This window comes from Ananas comosus, linkage group 12 (genome assembly GCF_001540865.1).
Source record: "Ananas comosus cultivar F153 linkage group 12, ASM154086v1, whole genome shotgun sequence".
Classification (NCBI taxonomy): domain Eukaryota; kingdom Viridiplantae; phylum Streptophyta; class Magnoliopsida; order Poales; family Bromeliaceae; genus Ananas; species Ananas comosus.
In genome coordinates this window covers 2,398,360-2,414,918 of record NC_033632.1, presented here as the reverse complement: position 1 = coordinate 2,414,918, position 16,559 = coordinate 2,398,360, and the positions used below count along the sequence as shown (strand labels likewise).

The 16,559-nt window shown below is 35.1% G+C and overlaps 3 protein-coding genes across 3 annotated transcripts; 2 read left to right on the top strand and 1 right to left on the bottom strand.

Annotated features, from left to right (window-relative positions):
- On the top strand, nt 459-4,328 carry LOC109718601 (membrane-associated progesterone-binding protein 4). The gene is made up of 8 exons (XM_020244908.1): nt 459-645; nt 757-833; nt 907-978; nt 1,768-1,805; nt 1,925-1,968; nt 2,735-2,781; nt 3,486-3,660; nt 3,971-4,328. Exons 1-8 carry the CDS (start codon nt 469-471, stop codon nt 4,136-4,138), a joined length of 798 nt encoding a protein of 265 aa, XP_020100497.1. The 5' UTR covers nt 459-468; the 3' UTR covers nt 4,139-4,328.
- Nucleotides 5,020-7,170, bottom strand: LOC109718738 (NAC domain-containing protein 76-like). Its single transcript, XM_020245129.1, has 3 exons — nt 6,873-7,170; nt 6,502-6,776; nt 5,020-5,859 (listed from the first exon to the last, which is right to left on the bottom strand). The coding sequence occupies exons 1-3, from the start codon at nt 7,057-7,059 to the stop codon at nt 5,389-5,391; spliced, it is 933 nt and encodes a 310-aa protein (XP_020100718.1). The 5' UTR covers nt 7,060-7,170; the 3' UTR covers nt 5,020-5,388.
- Nucleotides 13,059-13,382, top strand: LOC109718457 (VQ motif-containing protein 1-like). The gene has a single exon (XM_020244713.1). It carries the CDS (start codon nt 13,059-13,061, stop codon nt 13,380-13,382), a length of 324 nt encoding a protein of 107 aa, XP_020100302.1.

Below are 16,559 nucleotides of genomic sequence, written 5' to 3'. Positions count from 1 at the left end.
ATTAATTTTACCAAATTTATTATGGAAACTAATTAAATTTTAGTATATTGTTTTTTTCTAAAAAAAACCTATATTAATACCAAAGCTCATTGAGAAATTAGGAAATTTTCAGGTTATTTTGAGAGTGTTATTTTTTAAGAATTAAAAAAATTCTAACGTTTAAATTAGAATGTACAAATTAAAAATCTACTGGTCATCCACTTTATTTATGTTTAATTTTAAAAAATATTTTTTTAATCTATATCATCAATAAGTTTTTTTTTATTTAAGAATTGATAATACTGAGTTTGATTTTTTAAATTTATTTTGTTGATGCGCTCCGAGTCTAAAAAAAAAAAAAAAAAAAAAAAAAAAAAAAAAAAAGCGCACATTGTTGATCACCGGTTCGTTTGAACCGGGTGGGCCGGTTCGGATTAACTTCTTAACTAAGGAGGAATTGCGAAAAAGGATTAAAAAGAAAAAAAAAAAATGGAGCCCGTTCCGAGTGAGCTTCGAGAGGGAGAAGCCGAGGAGAGAGCGACGAAGACGACGAGGAGAGAAACCCTAGAAACGGGATCGCCCCCGCGTCGCGGTCCTTCGCCTCCGCTCCTCATTCTGGGGTTAGGGCTCCTCGTCGCCTTCTCCCTGAAGAAGCCTCTCCGACCGGTTTGTACTACACCACTCACGATTTACGATCTCAATTCACTTTTTTTACGCTTTTTGTTTTTTTTGGTTTTTTTTTTTCCTTTATAATGCTTATTTTGATGCTGTTATCAGAGGCTTTGGAGTGTTGAAGAGTTGGCTTTGTATAATGGGACGGAAGAGGGGTTACCGATTCTTTTAGGGATTCTGGGGTAATCTAATTCCTAATTTTAATTTAGCGTCTATTTGATTTGAATCATTTGATACTAATTATCGATTTTACAGCTCAGTGTTTGATGTCACGAAAGGGAGATCACATTATGGTCCGGGAGGAGGGTATCATCACTTTGCTGGAAGGTAGGTTTTTTTCACCTTTTTTACTCGAATTTTTCAAAATTTTTAGCTTTTTGATTGGTAATTTCATGATTTAGATCGGTAAAAGCGTATTTTTGTGATCTAGAAAGGATTAATCAAGTAACCCATGTTAAAGGTTCAACTTTTAGGAACTATACGCTCAATCGATTTGCTTCCTGAAAACAATTGGCCTGTTTTCTCTTCTTTTTTTTTTTTTTTTCTTTTTATTGCCTCTTTAGTGAGAAACTGTTTAGTTTTCAGCTATTCCTTATCGAGTGAATTGAATCTGTATCTTGATATGAAGCACAATATTGACCTGATTTATAAGCTTCACATCCTAGGGGTGTTTCATGATTCTCTTTTAGCTTTGGATTTTTTTTTTTTATACAAATTGTAAATTTCGGAAGGTTATATTGCTTCATAGTTATTTTTTGACTTATGATTGTTGTTCAGTTGGATTTTGAACTTGTAACTTTAGTTCCAGTAACAGCTGAATTTTATGCAGGATAGCACACCATTTAATACTTGGAAGTTCTTGAGAATAGAACTTTATAATTGAATAATATCATCTCTCTCTCTCTCTCTCTCGTCTCTCTCTCTCTCTCTCTCTCTCTCTAAGTACAAACTTTGATCTTTCATGGTGTTAAAATTTTCATTTTATGCTATTGATGACTGATAATGACTTTAAGCTCTAACTTTGGTTTCCATCTTGGTTTGAGAGTATTTTATTTTTCCTATTCACCTCGTACTCTGTACTCGATACTAATTTTACAATTGTTAAATGGGTAACAGAGATGCATCACGAGCATTTGTTTCGGGAAATTTTTCAGGTAATCTTTTATAGGAATTTATGTTTACTAACGTGCTATGTTGTACATTTTCCGTAACTAGTTGCATATTTCGTATTACAGTACTTTGATATTTATTAATTTGTTTTTTCCCCTGCAAGGTGATGGATTAACTGATTCCTTGCACGGTCTATCTAGTTCAGAGGTAGTGTAGTTTTGAGCTTTTAATTCCTTCATAGTTTGTTGCACAAAATTCGGTTTTGAATTCTTGACTTCCTTGTTTGATATATAATTTATAAGCAAGGTACAGACTCTAGCTTATGCCTAATGTGATGTATAGCAACGTGGAGGAATGACATCCCTTTAATTACTATTTGTTGATAAGTTTGATCCTGGTGATAAAAAATGTAATTTGAAATTAGCTAGTCATATTAAGATGCAGCCTTAAGCTAGAATATTTCTTCCTATGGTTCGAAGTGTAAGGCGTGGAATTAGAAAGTGATTCTTTTGAAGTATTTAACTGGTAGAGAAAGTTAGATTTAAACTTTAAAGTAATCCATGGGAGTACAACTGTGCAATATACAAGTATTGGAGGTGTTCTCAGTATGAAGTAAAGGTTTTCCTTTTGTTTTTAGCATTTATATTTATTAAGATAGCTGATCTACCTTCAGAACAAAAGATTGTCTGAAGTACATGACTACTAAATAAGCGCATACATTAAACATCCAGAATCAGAATTTTGTTTGACTAAGTTGGATGTATGTGTATTCCACTAGTTGCATAAGAAGATAATCCTGGTCGCTATTTCTATTTTTGGGTTTAGCAATTTGTTGTATTTAGTTCCAGCACTCCTGTTACTTTATAGGAATAACTAATCTTCTCATAACAAAATCATTATGCAATATTTTACTAGCATTTCACTGACCTTTTCAGGATATAATTACATGTTCTTCTCCATTTTGCTTTTTCAGGTAAATAGTGTTGTTGACTGGAGGAAGTTCTATAATGAAAGATACATGTAAGGTTTCCTAGTCAGAAATATAGTTTCAGAACCTCTATTTTCGTTTGGTTCAAGATTTGTAATATTCCGGTAATATAGTATATTTTATATTTGTTGCTAATTTATCGAGCCACTTGGGTTGGGGAGTGGTTGATAACTAGTATATTCTTATTGATTGACTACTAAGGGTTCCCATCAAGTATGGGAATGAGAATAACTCCTAACCCATGATAATCTAGTATTTCCTACAAGCCGGAAATCTTCAATGATTCCACTACTTCACTAACACCTTTTGCGACTACCTAATTTGAGTTGAATAAGATGATTTGAATATCTTCTATTGGAGAATTATTAGAATATTACAAACCGTGAACCAAAGGGGCCCTTAAATTAATAATTCTTTTATGTTTGATGAGGAAACACTTATGAGGAGTCTGTTAAGTTAATAGACAACATTTAATGAAACCATTCCCGCATTATTTATTATCATTCTTCAGCGCTTTAAATTGCAAGGTGGAAAGGTGAAAGTATTTATCTTTTTTCATTCTTTTATCTTTTTTCAGCTTAAGAATGATTCTTATTGATTGACAGAGTTAGTTGGCAAAATATCAACATAGTAGTCAAGCAAATAAGAAAACTGATAAATGGGCAACTTAACAAACCATGTTTTCGAGAAGTTTTTTTTAAAGAATTTACAATTCCTTTTCCCATTTATTCTGCAGATTTGTCGGTAAGCTAGTTGGTCGATACTATGACAGCCAAGGGAACCCGACTAAATATTTGAAGGGTGTCGAAGCAAAAGCTAAACGAGGAGCTCAGCTTCTCGAGAAGCAGAAAATCGAAGAAGCCAGAATTCCAAGCTGCAACTCAAGATGGAGTCAGCAGGAGGGAGGAAAGGTAATATACCCTAATCCTATTGTGATTTATCCCTGTTCTAAATTTCTCAGGCGATGTTGTAGCAATGTATCACTGTGCCTCTGCTATAGATGCGCTTACTATTGAGTCCTTAATTCTTTAATTATACTGTTTCAGGGCCTCTTCTAACAGTTGTACTTAAAATAGCACATTTGCAGAAGCTCAGTCTTAGTTTTCTTTCTTGATTTCCTATCACCTTTTCCTGCTTCATCTGGACCACAGAAATTACACAAAAATGGTTGCAATTCTTTGGAGATGGATTATCTAAAATATGAATACTACCTTTTATCAGGTATGGTGTGATGCGGGTTATCCGAGGTTAGTGAAGCGGCCTGCTGATATAGCCTTAACTGGGAAAATCAGCCAACGGTGCGCGTGCTTCAAGGAAGAGGAGCTCGGCAGGCCGGGCTTGGAGGTATACAAGGAATGTGATTATCTCTCCACATCATGCAAAGTATAATCATCCATATTTTCCATGTTTTGCCAGTGTTTACTTGTATATACACTGTTGAATCTTTATACTCGGTAGTCATTATGTGTTAGCTGTACTGACTTATTATCCATAGATTTTTCATTATTTAAATCGTGTATCTCCTTCGCTTGTAGTCATTTATCATTCAATGAATGAATGAAGAACTCATTTAATCTTCTGATACGTCGATTATAACACCAATATCTATAATTATGAAACCTATGTAAGCTACAGATAAAAGGGCTAATCTTTTTTCTTTTTTTCTTTTTTTTAAGTCATTGATGCTTGATTTAGAAGGCTAATTATTGAGCATTTTGGGCTCCTCTTCTCTAGATCCAAGATTTTCCTCTTATCCTTAAAAAAAGAAGGGGGGGAATAATATTTTATGATGAGTAACCTCTGGTAATGATTTATCTTGGTGATGATTTGACTCTCTGGTGATGATTTGTCTTGGTCAAAAAAGAGGAAAATAATATGCCAAAAATCATCATGAAGAACTGCATATAATACTAAGACAAAATTTGCATTATCTGTACTTTTGCTTTCTCTTATATTTCTCCAAAAATCTTAAACTAGTAAATGTTGGAAAGAATTTTTTTTAAAAAAATGATTAAGGTTAGCTTCTGAAAGAAATGATTGATTCAACCATTTTCTTTATGAAGCCAACATCTAAGAGCAGTTAATACCACCAATCCACCAAAGATAAGTAAATCCAAAATGAATTGCAAATATATCTATACAAAATTCAACTTTTATATGTTGTTACTACAAAAGTTTTAACATTTTCAAATATGTCCCTCTGGTTTGTTATGTTAAAGTACCGTTTATTTTATAAGTGAAATAATTTTTTTGCCATCACAAATATGTCCTTTCAAAAATTTCAACAGTTAATTGAAGAGGGGTAAACCTCATTAACAAACTAGGGTTAAGTATTTTACTTATGTTTAACTAATTTTTTTTAACGGATCAGACATATTTGAAAATACCAAAACTTTTAGAGGAACAATATATACAAGTTGAACTTTGTAGAAATATATTTGCAATTCACTATATTTGCATGGATCTGTATGAAAGTAACCAAAAAAAAAAAAAAAGTCTGGTTCAAATTACTGAAAAATGAAAATGAGTCCCAACACAATGCACTTATATACATACATCTTCAAATTCTTAAAACCCCTGGACAAAATTAAAAAACCTACTCAAACAAGAGAATTCAACTTAGTAACAGCCCTTCCTAATTACTCAGAAAATTTCAGGAGATCAACTTCACACCCAAGATACTGCAATGGAAACCTCCGCACTGAAGAGCCCAAATCCACAAGCTGATCATGAGCTTGTTGGTTGATCAGCAAGCTCTGCTGAGAAGCAAGTAACTTGTCCAGTATAGACCAATCTCCATTACTAAACCTTCCATGCTGAGAGCAATGGATGTGATTAAGTGTATTATTGTTCATGGACACATGAGGGATTAGAGGGGCAATGCTGCAGGATTTGGCGCTGAGCAGCTGAGGTAAGTGCATCGACGCGTCGAAGGAGAGGTCGGGTGGCATCTGGAAGATCTGCTTCTGCTGATCCAGTGCTGGCGCTGACGCAGGTTTTGGCGGGCGGTCGAGTTCGTCCTCGTCGTCGAGAAGTGCTTCTGAGGGGTTGATGAACCTCTGCTGCAGGTTCTTCTTCTTGAAAACCCTGCATACAACCCATCCATCTTCCTGTAATGCAAAATTTGCGAAAAATGATTATAAGTTTATAACAAGTTGACACTCAATGAAGCACTTTTTTATTATTAGTCTATGAATAAAACAAAAGGTCGAGTGTAGTGAAATTGAAAAAAAGATTGAAGCTACTAGAAACAAAAAAAAGAAACATAATAGTAGAGCTACTAAAACACGAGAAAAATTCTTTATAACAAAACATGCTCATTAATTTACAAGAAAATTGAAGCATATTCATGCGCAAAAATTTGCACTAAAACTGGTATTATAAGAAATTTTCATTTTAAAGATGCTTTTTGGACGATGCTTAATTAGAAAATGTGTCCTCAATCATTTCCACTATATAACAAATGCCACCGACGCTTCAAATAAGCATCGTCATATGAACGTCAAAATTTACTCTCTATATTTTTTTTATTTTTCGACGCTTTAAAGCATCCGAACATATTTCACCGACGCATGACACAAGTGTCGGGAAACACATGCCACGCTTTCTCACGTGCCAGTAAACTAATAGTGGACGCTTTTAAGCATCATTAATTACTGAAAAAAGTGTCCTTAAATACTATATTTTTTTGTAGTGGTCGTGCTGAGCAAACAAGATATGTAAGTTCATGATTTAAAGGGCTTAAACTTTACCTGAACCTCATGTAAGCTCTCATCATCCAACCGATACTCGTGCATGATCCATTCGCTCTTTTTGCCATGAGGGGCTCTCCCAGTGTAGAAAACTAGGGTTTTCCGCATGCCGATCCTCCTCGAGTCGCCGAGGTGTATAGCCTTGTCCCTCCCCGTGGCCTTCCAGAATCCGGCAGCGGTCGCACGGTTAGTTCGCGTCCCCGTCGGGTACTTTTTATCCTTGTGGCTAAAACAATACCACTCATCTTGAGGCCCTGACCCTATTCTACACTTATCTGCATTGTATACAAATTATTATATGTATCAAAGATCATAGATAGTCATAGAGTAACTCTCTTAACAATTTCTCGTTTACTTCGATCGAAAGTCACCTTCGAGATCCCATGGCTCGAGTTTATTGAGATCGACGTCTCTTATGACGTTGAGATCGATCGGTTCGTAAGCAACCTTCTTTCGCAGGTAGTAGTAGAGGAGCTCTTCATCTGTAGGGTGGAAGCGAAAGCCTGGAGGCACCGTCAACGGCGCGTCAGTGGTGTTCATATGCTCTCTTTGTTTCATCAAGATTATATCTGAGTAGCAGCAAATATAGTAAAACTTAAAAGAGAAGCGCCAAGCTACATTCTGTAACAAGCAATTAAGCTGCTGTACTGACAAATTTCAGACATGCATGCAGAAGCACTTTTGGCTGCTTCTACATGCAACTCAAAGAGAAGGAACTCAAACCTTGCAATTAACTAAAAGAAAGACACTGCTTGGTCTAAAAAGCCAAAGGAAGAGCTTTTGGCTTTATGAACAAGAAGATGCATGGGTTTAAAAAGGTGAGCTAGGCTAAGACAAAAGCCCAAAAATGGAATAAAATATTATGAGAGGGGAGGGGTTCAACTAGTTAATTAGCTGTAAATAAGCTATGCATGTAGGTGACAGTGAGAGTGCATTGGTTTTGGACTAGTTTGCAAAAGTCCAATGCTGTAGTTAGTAAGAATGGGGGGTTGTCCTTTGAATAGGGAACCCACCAGGAAATCTCCTGAGAAAGAGTGAAACATGTCATGCAAAAAGTGGCCTTTTCAATGTATTAATTCATGTGACAAAGTAATTAAGAGGGGGGAATATTGAGGGAACTATTAATCCTAAGATCTCATTCCTTATTCCCACATCTTATGATCCCTATTCCCCTTCTATATGTTCCCTTTTTTAGTTATTTTTTAATAAGTATTCTCTTTTGATTTTTTTTTTAAATTATATACTCCTCTCATTAGGCATCGCCATTTTTTCTTACTTTAGTTTTCTTTTTATATATAATAAGGACCTATATAGAAAATCTCACTTATGCTCACTTGAATATAATTGCCCATTATTTGAGGACAGGTGTTTGACCTTCAACTCTCTCTCTCTCTCTCTCTCTCTCTCTCTCTCTCTCTCTCTCTCTCTCTCTCTGCTAATTATATAAAGCTGCATAAATGATCAGAAGCAAAAATTTCAAATTTGAACTTTACTTCTTAATTATAAACATATGGAAGTGCATTTCCAGCTTTCGGATAGGAGAACTTTTGATTCAATAGTAGTGCATGTGAACCGAAGCCTAAGAGAGAAAAAAATCTAAAATATAACAGTCATATAAATAATATGGTATCTTCGGTCAATCAAATTACTCTTCTAAAATTTACTCATTCCGTCATAATAATTAAAAAATATTTTTATTATATATTTTTTTTAATATTATATGATTTGATTGGATAAAAATAATATGATGTATCTGCTATATAATAGACTTCCATCTCTCCGAGAGAGAGAGTAGTGAAATTGTGAAAAGGCAGAGGCCCCAAAAGTTCGCGGGACTGACGGTGCCGCGCACGTGCGAATGAGATCCCCTCCTTGACAAATCCTCGCTTAATCAATTCCATGACGCGCCTCGATCATGGGATTCTACATATTTATTTGTTAATTATTTTTATATTTTAATGCTTGATTTTATTTATTTCTTGCTGAAGGGTTCCTTACGTTATCAATCTCTGCGCCCCTCTTTCTTTTCAATAAACAGTTTCTGGTCAAACTTTGGTGGATCGATTGATGAGTTTATAGCGATCAAGAAAAAGGTACCAAAGATTTTGTCATCATTAATTTCAAAATAGAAAGATGGTAATATTAACAGAGCAAATACTAGTGTTGTTTTATAATATTAATAGTTATATTTTAATTGAATTTTACTATAATATATATATATATATATATGATTATTTAAGGTTAAGAAAACTCTCTTAATACTAGTATTGCTTTATAATATTGATAATGATATGTTGACTGAATTTTACCATAATAAATATGATTATTTACTATTAAGATAGCTCTCTTGATACTAATAACGTATTATCTCCGAATAAAAAAAAAAAAAAAAATCTCTCTCTCTCTTTATTTTTTCTTTTTCTTTTTTCTTTGGTTATGTCCTTGTCATACAAAAGCTACCACGCACGTCCACACGTAATTTCTGCATGCATGTACCATGCGACCACAAACATGCACGTGAGAGTTAATTAATTAATTAATTAAAAAATAATTAATTTGGGAGAAAGAGGCCAATATTTTAATTAAGTACTTTCGTGTTTTTGAAATATAAGTTATTTATATTTATATCACCGTTTCGAGCACTTCATTCATTTCTCACATACAGTACGCCCCCGAAATTATTACTTATCTCACGTTTATTAATTAAGCTTTTGAAAAGATATTTAGCTTTTGACCAATCCTTTGTCCTTATCTTTGGACGAGAGAGGTTACGGATCAAATTCTAGCGACCCGACTCACTAGTTATAATAACTTATTGGTACCTTACTTTGTAATGACCCGACCCACTAGTTATAATAACTCGTTGAGCCCAAACTATCGGCCCAAAATTGGAATGTCACATACTCGGTACTCCCATCGTTTAGGTCCTGACGTCCTCGTCAGCCCGACCTAATTATATATATAGTCCCAGATTCACCAGGCGATGTGAGATCTATCTCACACTTCCGGTTGGTTATCAGGCTCTGATACCAACTGTAACGACCCGACTCCTAGCAATAATAACTCGTTTGGCCGAAACCACCGGCCCAAAATGCTTAAGTCCAGTTATTATATTTAGTGTGTCCGCTACTTATAAATCCAGCAGGTTCTTCCATATTATCCGATGTGGGACTATTGAGATGTCACATACCTCTCGATGTGGGGAATGTGAGGGAATGTGAGAATTGAGTTCAGCATCGACCACAAATTAGAATCTAAAGAGTTCTTGAAATAACTCTATTACTGCATTATATAAAACGTCAATTTGCTAGAAAATAATTCAGAAATAGCCTTAATAATAATAAGAGAAAGCTTCAAATACCATCACGTGATTTCGTGCTTTCTCACTTTAGTAACATGTGGTTTAAAATATATCACTTTCGTATCATGCATGTGATTTCATTTTTCTCTTTCTGTTATCCTCTTCGTTAATTTTCTTGCTAAATTAATGACAAAGTTAAAACTAAAGAGTACTAAAGTAAATTCTGTAAACTATGAAGTACTAAAGTGAATATTCGATAAACCATAGGCGGGTTATATGAAGTTTTTTGTATATGATTTAACGAAAAGTTAACGAAAGCCCTGACGAGAAGAGAAAAAGCTAAACTACATGATGCCATAACGAGAAAATGCGAAACCACAAAAATAATATTTAAAGTTTAGCCTTCTCGACCACCCAATGGAAATGATCCAATTTTTTGCTGCCCTAGCCCAGCCAACTAAATGAATTCATTCGGCCCATTTTTTGACTTCGGATCAGCCCGTCAGTGTAAAATCCGGCCCAATCTCTGCCCACCTCGGCCTCAGCAGGGGTAAAACTATCCCCCATTCCTACCCCATTTGGGGCGGATTCCTACCAAAATCTGACCCACTGTCAATAATAATAGGAAAAACTTCAAAAACCCTCCCTGTGGTTTCGTAGTTTCTCACTTTGCCCCCCTATGGTTTAAAATGTATCAAATTACCCCCCTGTGGTTTCGTTTTTATCTTTTCGGTAACTTTTTCGTTAATATTTCATTAAATTATATACAAAAAAACTTCAGATACCCATTTAGATTTATCAAATATTTATTTTAGTACCCTTTAATTTTAATTTTATCACTGATTTAAGAAAAAAAAATAATGAAATTGATAAGAAAATCAAAGAGAAAAAAGAAACCACATGGGGACAAATTGATACATTTTAAACCACAGGGAAGCAAAGTGAGAAACTACGAAACCACATGGGAGATTTTTGAAGTTTTTTCATAATAATATTATTGTTTTCACTATCCAACTTTTATACTTCTTGTGGATATCGTGCACTTTTTAGTCTTCTGTTAACATAGAATCAGAATCAGTACTAAGCTCGTCCGCTTCTTTCGATTTTTCTGATGGATTTAGCTCTTGGTTGTCGATTTCAAACCCCATTTGGTTTTTGTTTGATTCGCAGATTTGAGTACGAGTTCGCCAACAACTTAATCGAATTCATTTGGCTTCGGGACTTTATTCTTAATTAGTTGGCGGATTTGGGCTCGGTTAAGTAGAAACCAAAGCAAGTCCAAGATTGACATTTCTTCTTGAAATTAATTAATGATTAACAAAAATCGACGACAAATTCCCACGTCTAATTAATTATCTTCTTTTTTTTTCCTTCGCATTATCAAACATTTGACAGCTACTAAGACCTGCAGCTTCAGCTTCTAGAATCCAATATACATACTCCAATTTTTCTTTATTTGCGCGCTTTATGTGCTTTCTCATAATATATAAGATATGGTGTTATTGAGTACGTCTCCTATACTTTCGAAAGTACGGAAACCTCCGTACTTGTAAGTTGTTTTGGATGATGGGGTGTCCAATCCGGCGATCGGCTTTGTTAGGCATGATCTATACTATTAGAATTATTTAGAAACTAGATTTCATAATTCTTCGACATATTTACCAAATAATCAAAAAGTCTCAAAAATGACTATTTTAACGGCCGATGTGGCACGTTTGAAAGTTCGACGGTGTAGAAGAATTCAAATTATATGAAACATTTTTAAAAAAATTTACTTAACATCAAGAGTAAGAACAATACTTTCGATTTCAAATTTGAGTCTTTTATCATTATTTTTTTTGAGATTTTTTATTTTCAGTCGTTCATTTTGAGCCTATTCGTTCACTAGACAAATGAAGTCAAAAAATAATAAAATTTGGTTTCTAAATGTTCCAATAGCATAAATCATGTTTAACGGAGCCGATCGCCGAATCGGATGCTCCATCATCAAAAACAACTTACAAGCACGGAGGCGTCCGTATTTTCGAAAGCATAAGAGCCTAGCTCTGGTGTTATTTAATAAAATACCGTTAATTAAGTAGCACTATTAAGTGAATTATTCTCCACAGGAGAATCAAAATCTCATTTTCGCTCACTACAGCTAGCAAATTCAATTTTCTCTTTTTTGGTCGCGCGCACAAGTAGAAGCGAGATCAAACAGATTAATTAGTTAGCTAGCCTTTGGATTTCCAAATTTAGATGAGAAAATGCTTTGATCCTCATCTTTTGGGCACCCCATCGATATACACATTTGGATGGGTTAGGATTCAGAATATAATGACGGTGTTTAGAATTTAATAATGATATTCGGAATTTAGTAATTAATATTTACGATGTAATAGTGATATCGTCGTGTTATCAATAATATTGTAGTCGTGTTATCAATAATATCGTAGGAAACACTCCCAGGGTAACTGCAGAGTATAAGGGGTAGATTAAACTCACATATACCAAAGTGGTTGTTGGAGAGTCCAACTTACAATGGACCCGCTACATTCGATAACGATCCCACGTGAGTGGACTTTTTCACACTTTAGGACACAATTGGATCTAATTTGTGAATTATTAGATAGTACTTATGACCACCCTAATCTCCTTTATATGTATATATATATATATATATATATTTTAATTCAAACACTGACCATATTTAGCTTAGTTTAAAGCATAGTTATTTTTCACATTTCTAGCTGAGTTAATTTATAAAAGTAAACGAACTAGATAAATAGCTACAGTAATGGCTATTTGAATTGAGATTTAATGGGAACGGTTAATTAGGTAGATAGCTAGTATGTATACTCGAGGGGTTTCCATATATATATTTTTACCTAATGTTTAATAATAATTAATTAATATTCATGTGTTATTTTTGTTACACCCACGACCCCACATGTGTTCATTCATTTATTTGGTAAAAGTCCTATATATATGCTTATATAGTGATTGGTTGACATATACATGGCTGATAAAATTCAAACTACAAAAAATAAAAAAAGAAAAATCCCATAGTGTGCATGCTACTTTTCTAATAGTACAGTTCAAAGGTCCTCATTCCACCTTATACTTAAGCTTGGATGCATTGACTCTTCTCTCCACAATAATACATTATATATATATATATATATATATATATATATAGTACTTCATAGGTGAAGAGATGATCATTATATAGATAACACAAACACAAAAGAAAAAAAATATACATATATACATACATATGGAGCAAAAGGAGAATAAAGGCGGCGGCGGTTCGTCGAAACCGTCGCCGGCGACGAATGAGCGGAAAGCGAAACCGATGAAGGTGAAGCACATCGTGACGCAGACGGTGTGCACCGACGAGGCGCACTTCAAGTCGGTCGTGCAGAGGCTGACCGGGAAGGATTCGGTCGTGGGGGAGACGCCGTCGGAGAAGGCGACCGGGTCGAAGGCCGGATCGACATTTGTCGGCGAAGAAGGCGAAAAGAGGAAGGAAGAGTTTGAGGATGCATTGATGGGGGAGTTGCCATCCATAGAAGAGTTGAGACAATGGTGGTGTGATTAAGTTTAATTTTTGTTTCTTTTTTTCCTTTTTTTTTTTTTTTTCTGGGCCTGTGAGTTGATTAAATTTTAAGTAGCTAAGCATACATTGAATCAAATTCATTCATTCATATAGGATGCTAATAGAAGAGGACTTTCTTTCTGAAATATCGAAGGATAAAATTTGTATTGTTAAAATTTGTATTGTTATTAGTGCACTCTTTACTTACATCTTATATATTTTCAGTTATTATAGCATTTTATCTTTTGCATTTTGGAAAAAAGTTATTCTTTCACTGGTAGCAGCTAGATCTATTAAATTCTTGCATAAAATGACATGGCATATATAACTCAACAAAATAACAAATAAATGCTAAGGCATTAAACGAATAAATTGAGAGATAGGTAGCACGCTACCCGCTTCATATATTTCATTTAGAAATAAACTTAGCTAGAAATGTGAATCAACTAGGATTCGAACTTGGGTCTCGGATACTAACCACCAAACCCTTTGCCACTTGCTCTAGGGACGGTCGGTTAAATTGAGAGATTATTGGTTTGATGTTTGAGGGTCTTGCATGGCTTTGTAAAAGATCCAAAAATAGAAAGAGAAAGCCAGTTATGCTTAAATGTATGGTATTTAAATAAAAGGAAAATACGAAAATGTTAGATGGGGTATTTCTCAATTATGCATCTAGTTGTATTAATTTCAAAATATATTAGCGATTAAGTATAAATACCTAGCATTGTTTATAAGTTTTTTTTTATTAGATTTTGTGTTAGCTACACGGTCTCTTCTAATGAAATTTGATAACAATTTTGTTGAATAACTATGTAATTAAAAAAAAAAACCTCTTAGTTACAAAAGTTGCTTCATTTAGCGATGTATTTCGACATTAAAACCCATCTTAGTCAGGCATAAATCGGATCTCTTTTATACGGGAAGGGTGGAAGGGAAAGTAGCTAGACTTACAAATATTCTTGATTGCCGGGTAGATACTCTACCTACCAAATACCTAGGACTGCCTCTTTGTATTAGACCCCCTTCTAAGGAGGACCAGAAGGAAGTCATCCTAAGAATCAGAGAAAAATCGATGGATGGCAAGCGAAACCCCTCTTTAGAGGGGGTAGACTGATCCCGACGAATGCGGTGCTTACCAATCTACCCCTCTACTTCTTGTCCTTGTTCAAGGCTCCAAAATGGGTGTTCACATGTATTGAGATGCTACGTAGAGACTTTTTCTGGAATGAAGGAAGTAACCACCCAAGTAAAGGATGCCTGGTAGAGTGGAAAAAGATTTGTAGGAGTAAGAAAGAAGGAGGACTTGGCATTTTAGACATATCCTTAATAAACCGCGTTCTTCTAACCAAATGGTGGTAGAAATTTCATGCGCTGTCCTCAGCTCTTATGGAACAAACTTATCCAAGCGTTGTATTATCGTAGAAGACACCCATTGAGAGAGGGCAAATCCTTTAAACCCTTTTCCTCGTGGTGGAAAGGCGTGTTATGCCAGAACGAGATATTCACCTGGGATTTATCTTTTAAGGTGGGGAATGGGAGTACCGTTGACTTTTGGTCACATCGGTGGTGCGGGGATTCAACTTAATTTGTAGAAGGCCTTTCCCCAAGTGTACGCCTTGTCTAATCGTAAAAACTTAAAAATCTCGCAATGTTTGGGAAATAATGGCTGGGATTGGAGGAAGATACTTGGGGACTTCAAAATGTCCGGGTTAGGCCTATGCCTTGGTTTTCCGGACCTAGTAGAGAGAATTTCCACCTTCCGACCTGATGAGAGACCGGACGTTGTTTTGTGGCGATGGAGCCAGGACGGGATATTCACAGTAAAGTCGACCTATATGATGTTGAGCGATGGGGGCTTAAGGGATGACAAAGCGGACAAGATTTGGCAACTTCGTATACCCCTCAAAGTCAAAGTTTTTTGTTGGCTCGTACTTAGGAAAAGACATCTTACCGCCGATAATCTGCTTAAGAGAGGATGGACTGGAAACACCGCCTGCGTTCTATGTGGGGTCGAGGAGGAAACGGTGGATTATCTGCTCTCTAGTTGTGTTTTTATTAGATTTTTTATTGTGACGACGCTTAACGATATCCATCCTGCGGATTTGGCGGACGATGTCCAGTTGGTATGGGGTAGGTGGATGGAGCGGAAAGGAGTTCGTTCTCCCGGTCTTAGGTTAGCCAGACTTGCAGCTTGTTGGTGGACCACCTGGATGGTCCGAAACGATATAATCTTTAGGAAAACCCGGTCTGATCCTATGTTTGTGGTCCACAGGATTAATCGTTGGACGAACTTGTGGGATCATATCCTTCCTACCTATCGCCATCCCTGTAACCTCTAGTTGTTTTGTTTTTGTTTTTGTTTTTATTTTTGTTTTTTTTTTTCGCCTTTGTCGAGGCCCTCGTTGCCTTAGTTTGTTTCACCTAATATATCTCTTCAATGAATGAAGTGGGTAGCATGCTACCTTTTCCTCAAAAAAAAAAAACTCATCTTAGTACACTCCACAAAAAGTTTCAAATTTGAAGGTATTTCGGATGTAACAAGGTACCTCTCTAGTAACAGTTTCCATCACAACTGTACAGTTTTGCACGAAGAAATATTAGAAGCACTTCTATCTAAATTTTTTTAGCTCCCTCAAAATATAAAAATAGTGTTTTTAGCCACCACTGCTTTGATCCGATGTGGAATGAGGATGTTATTAAGAAAAGTCATCTCCGACAGATCGCAGCCCAAAATTGAGGCTCAAAGAGACCATAGTTAGCCGGTCATAATATTTAGTCATATTATTTAAAATTATGAAAAATATACAATTAATTTATTATTTCGTTAATTAGTTTTAGATAATGTTATAAAAAATGTCTACATTATTTTAAGAAGAGGAGAGAGAAGATAGGTTAGAGAAAGAAAGCATAATTAAAGAAATAGAAAGATAAATAAAGCCTAGGTTAGAAAGAATAAGAGAGTTGAGATTTTAGAAAAAGAAGGGGAGAGAGAGAAAAAAAAGTTGAAGTTTAGAAAGAGAAAGATAAATTTAGAAAGAGATATGATATTAGAGTGTAAAAAAAAAAATATTAACTAACCGGCGAGCGGAAAGAAAGAAAAAAATTAAAAATATTATAATTATCCTAATCTATTAATATGAAAATACTCACTATTTTTCAAAAGAATGAGATTTGTATTTT

Bases quoted from the DNA above. Each gene is read 5' to 3' on its own strand.
- LOC109718601 (XM_020244908.1), top strand. From the start codon at position 469: ATGGAGCCCGTTCCGAGTGAGCTTCGAGAGGGAGAAGCCGAGGAGAGA. The intron at 1,969-2,734 runs GTAGTGTAGTTT...TTGCTTTTTCAG, and splicing joins ACGGTCTATCTAGTTCAGAG to GTAAATAGTGTTGTTGACTG. The intron at 2,782-3,485 runs GTAAGGTTTCCT...TTTATTCTGCAG, and splicing joins TTCTATAATGAAAGATACAT to ATTTGTCGGTAAGCTAGTTG.
- LOC109718738 (XM_020245129.1), bottom strand. From the start codon at position 7,059: ATGAAACAAAGAGAGCATATGAACACCACTGACGCGCCGTTGACGGTG. The intron at 6,777-6,872 runs GTGACTTTCGAT...TATACAATGCAG, and splicing joins CGAGCCATGGGATCTCGAAG to ATAAGTGTAGAATAGGGTCA. The intron at 5,860-6,501 runs GTAAAGTTTAAG...TTTGCATTACAG, and splicing joins AGAGCTTACATGAGGTTCAG to GAAGATGGATGGGTTGTATG.
- LOC109718457 (XM_020244713.1), top strand. From the start codon at position 13,059: ATGGAGCAAAAGGAGAATAAAGGCGGCGGCGGTTCGTCGAAACCGTCG.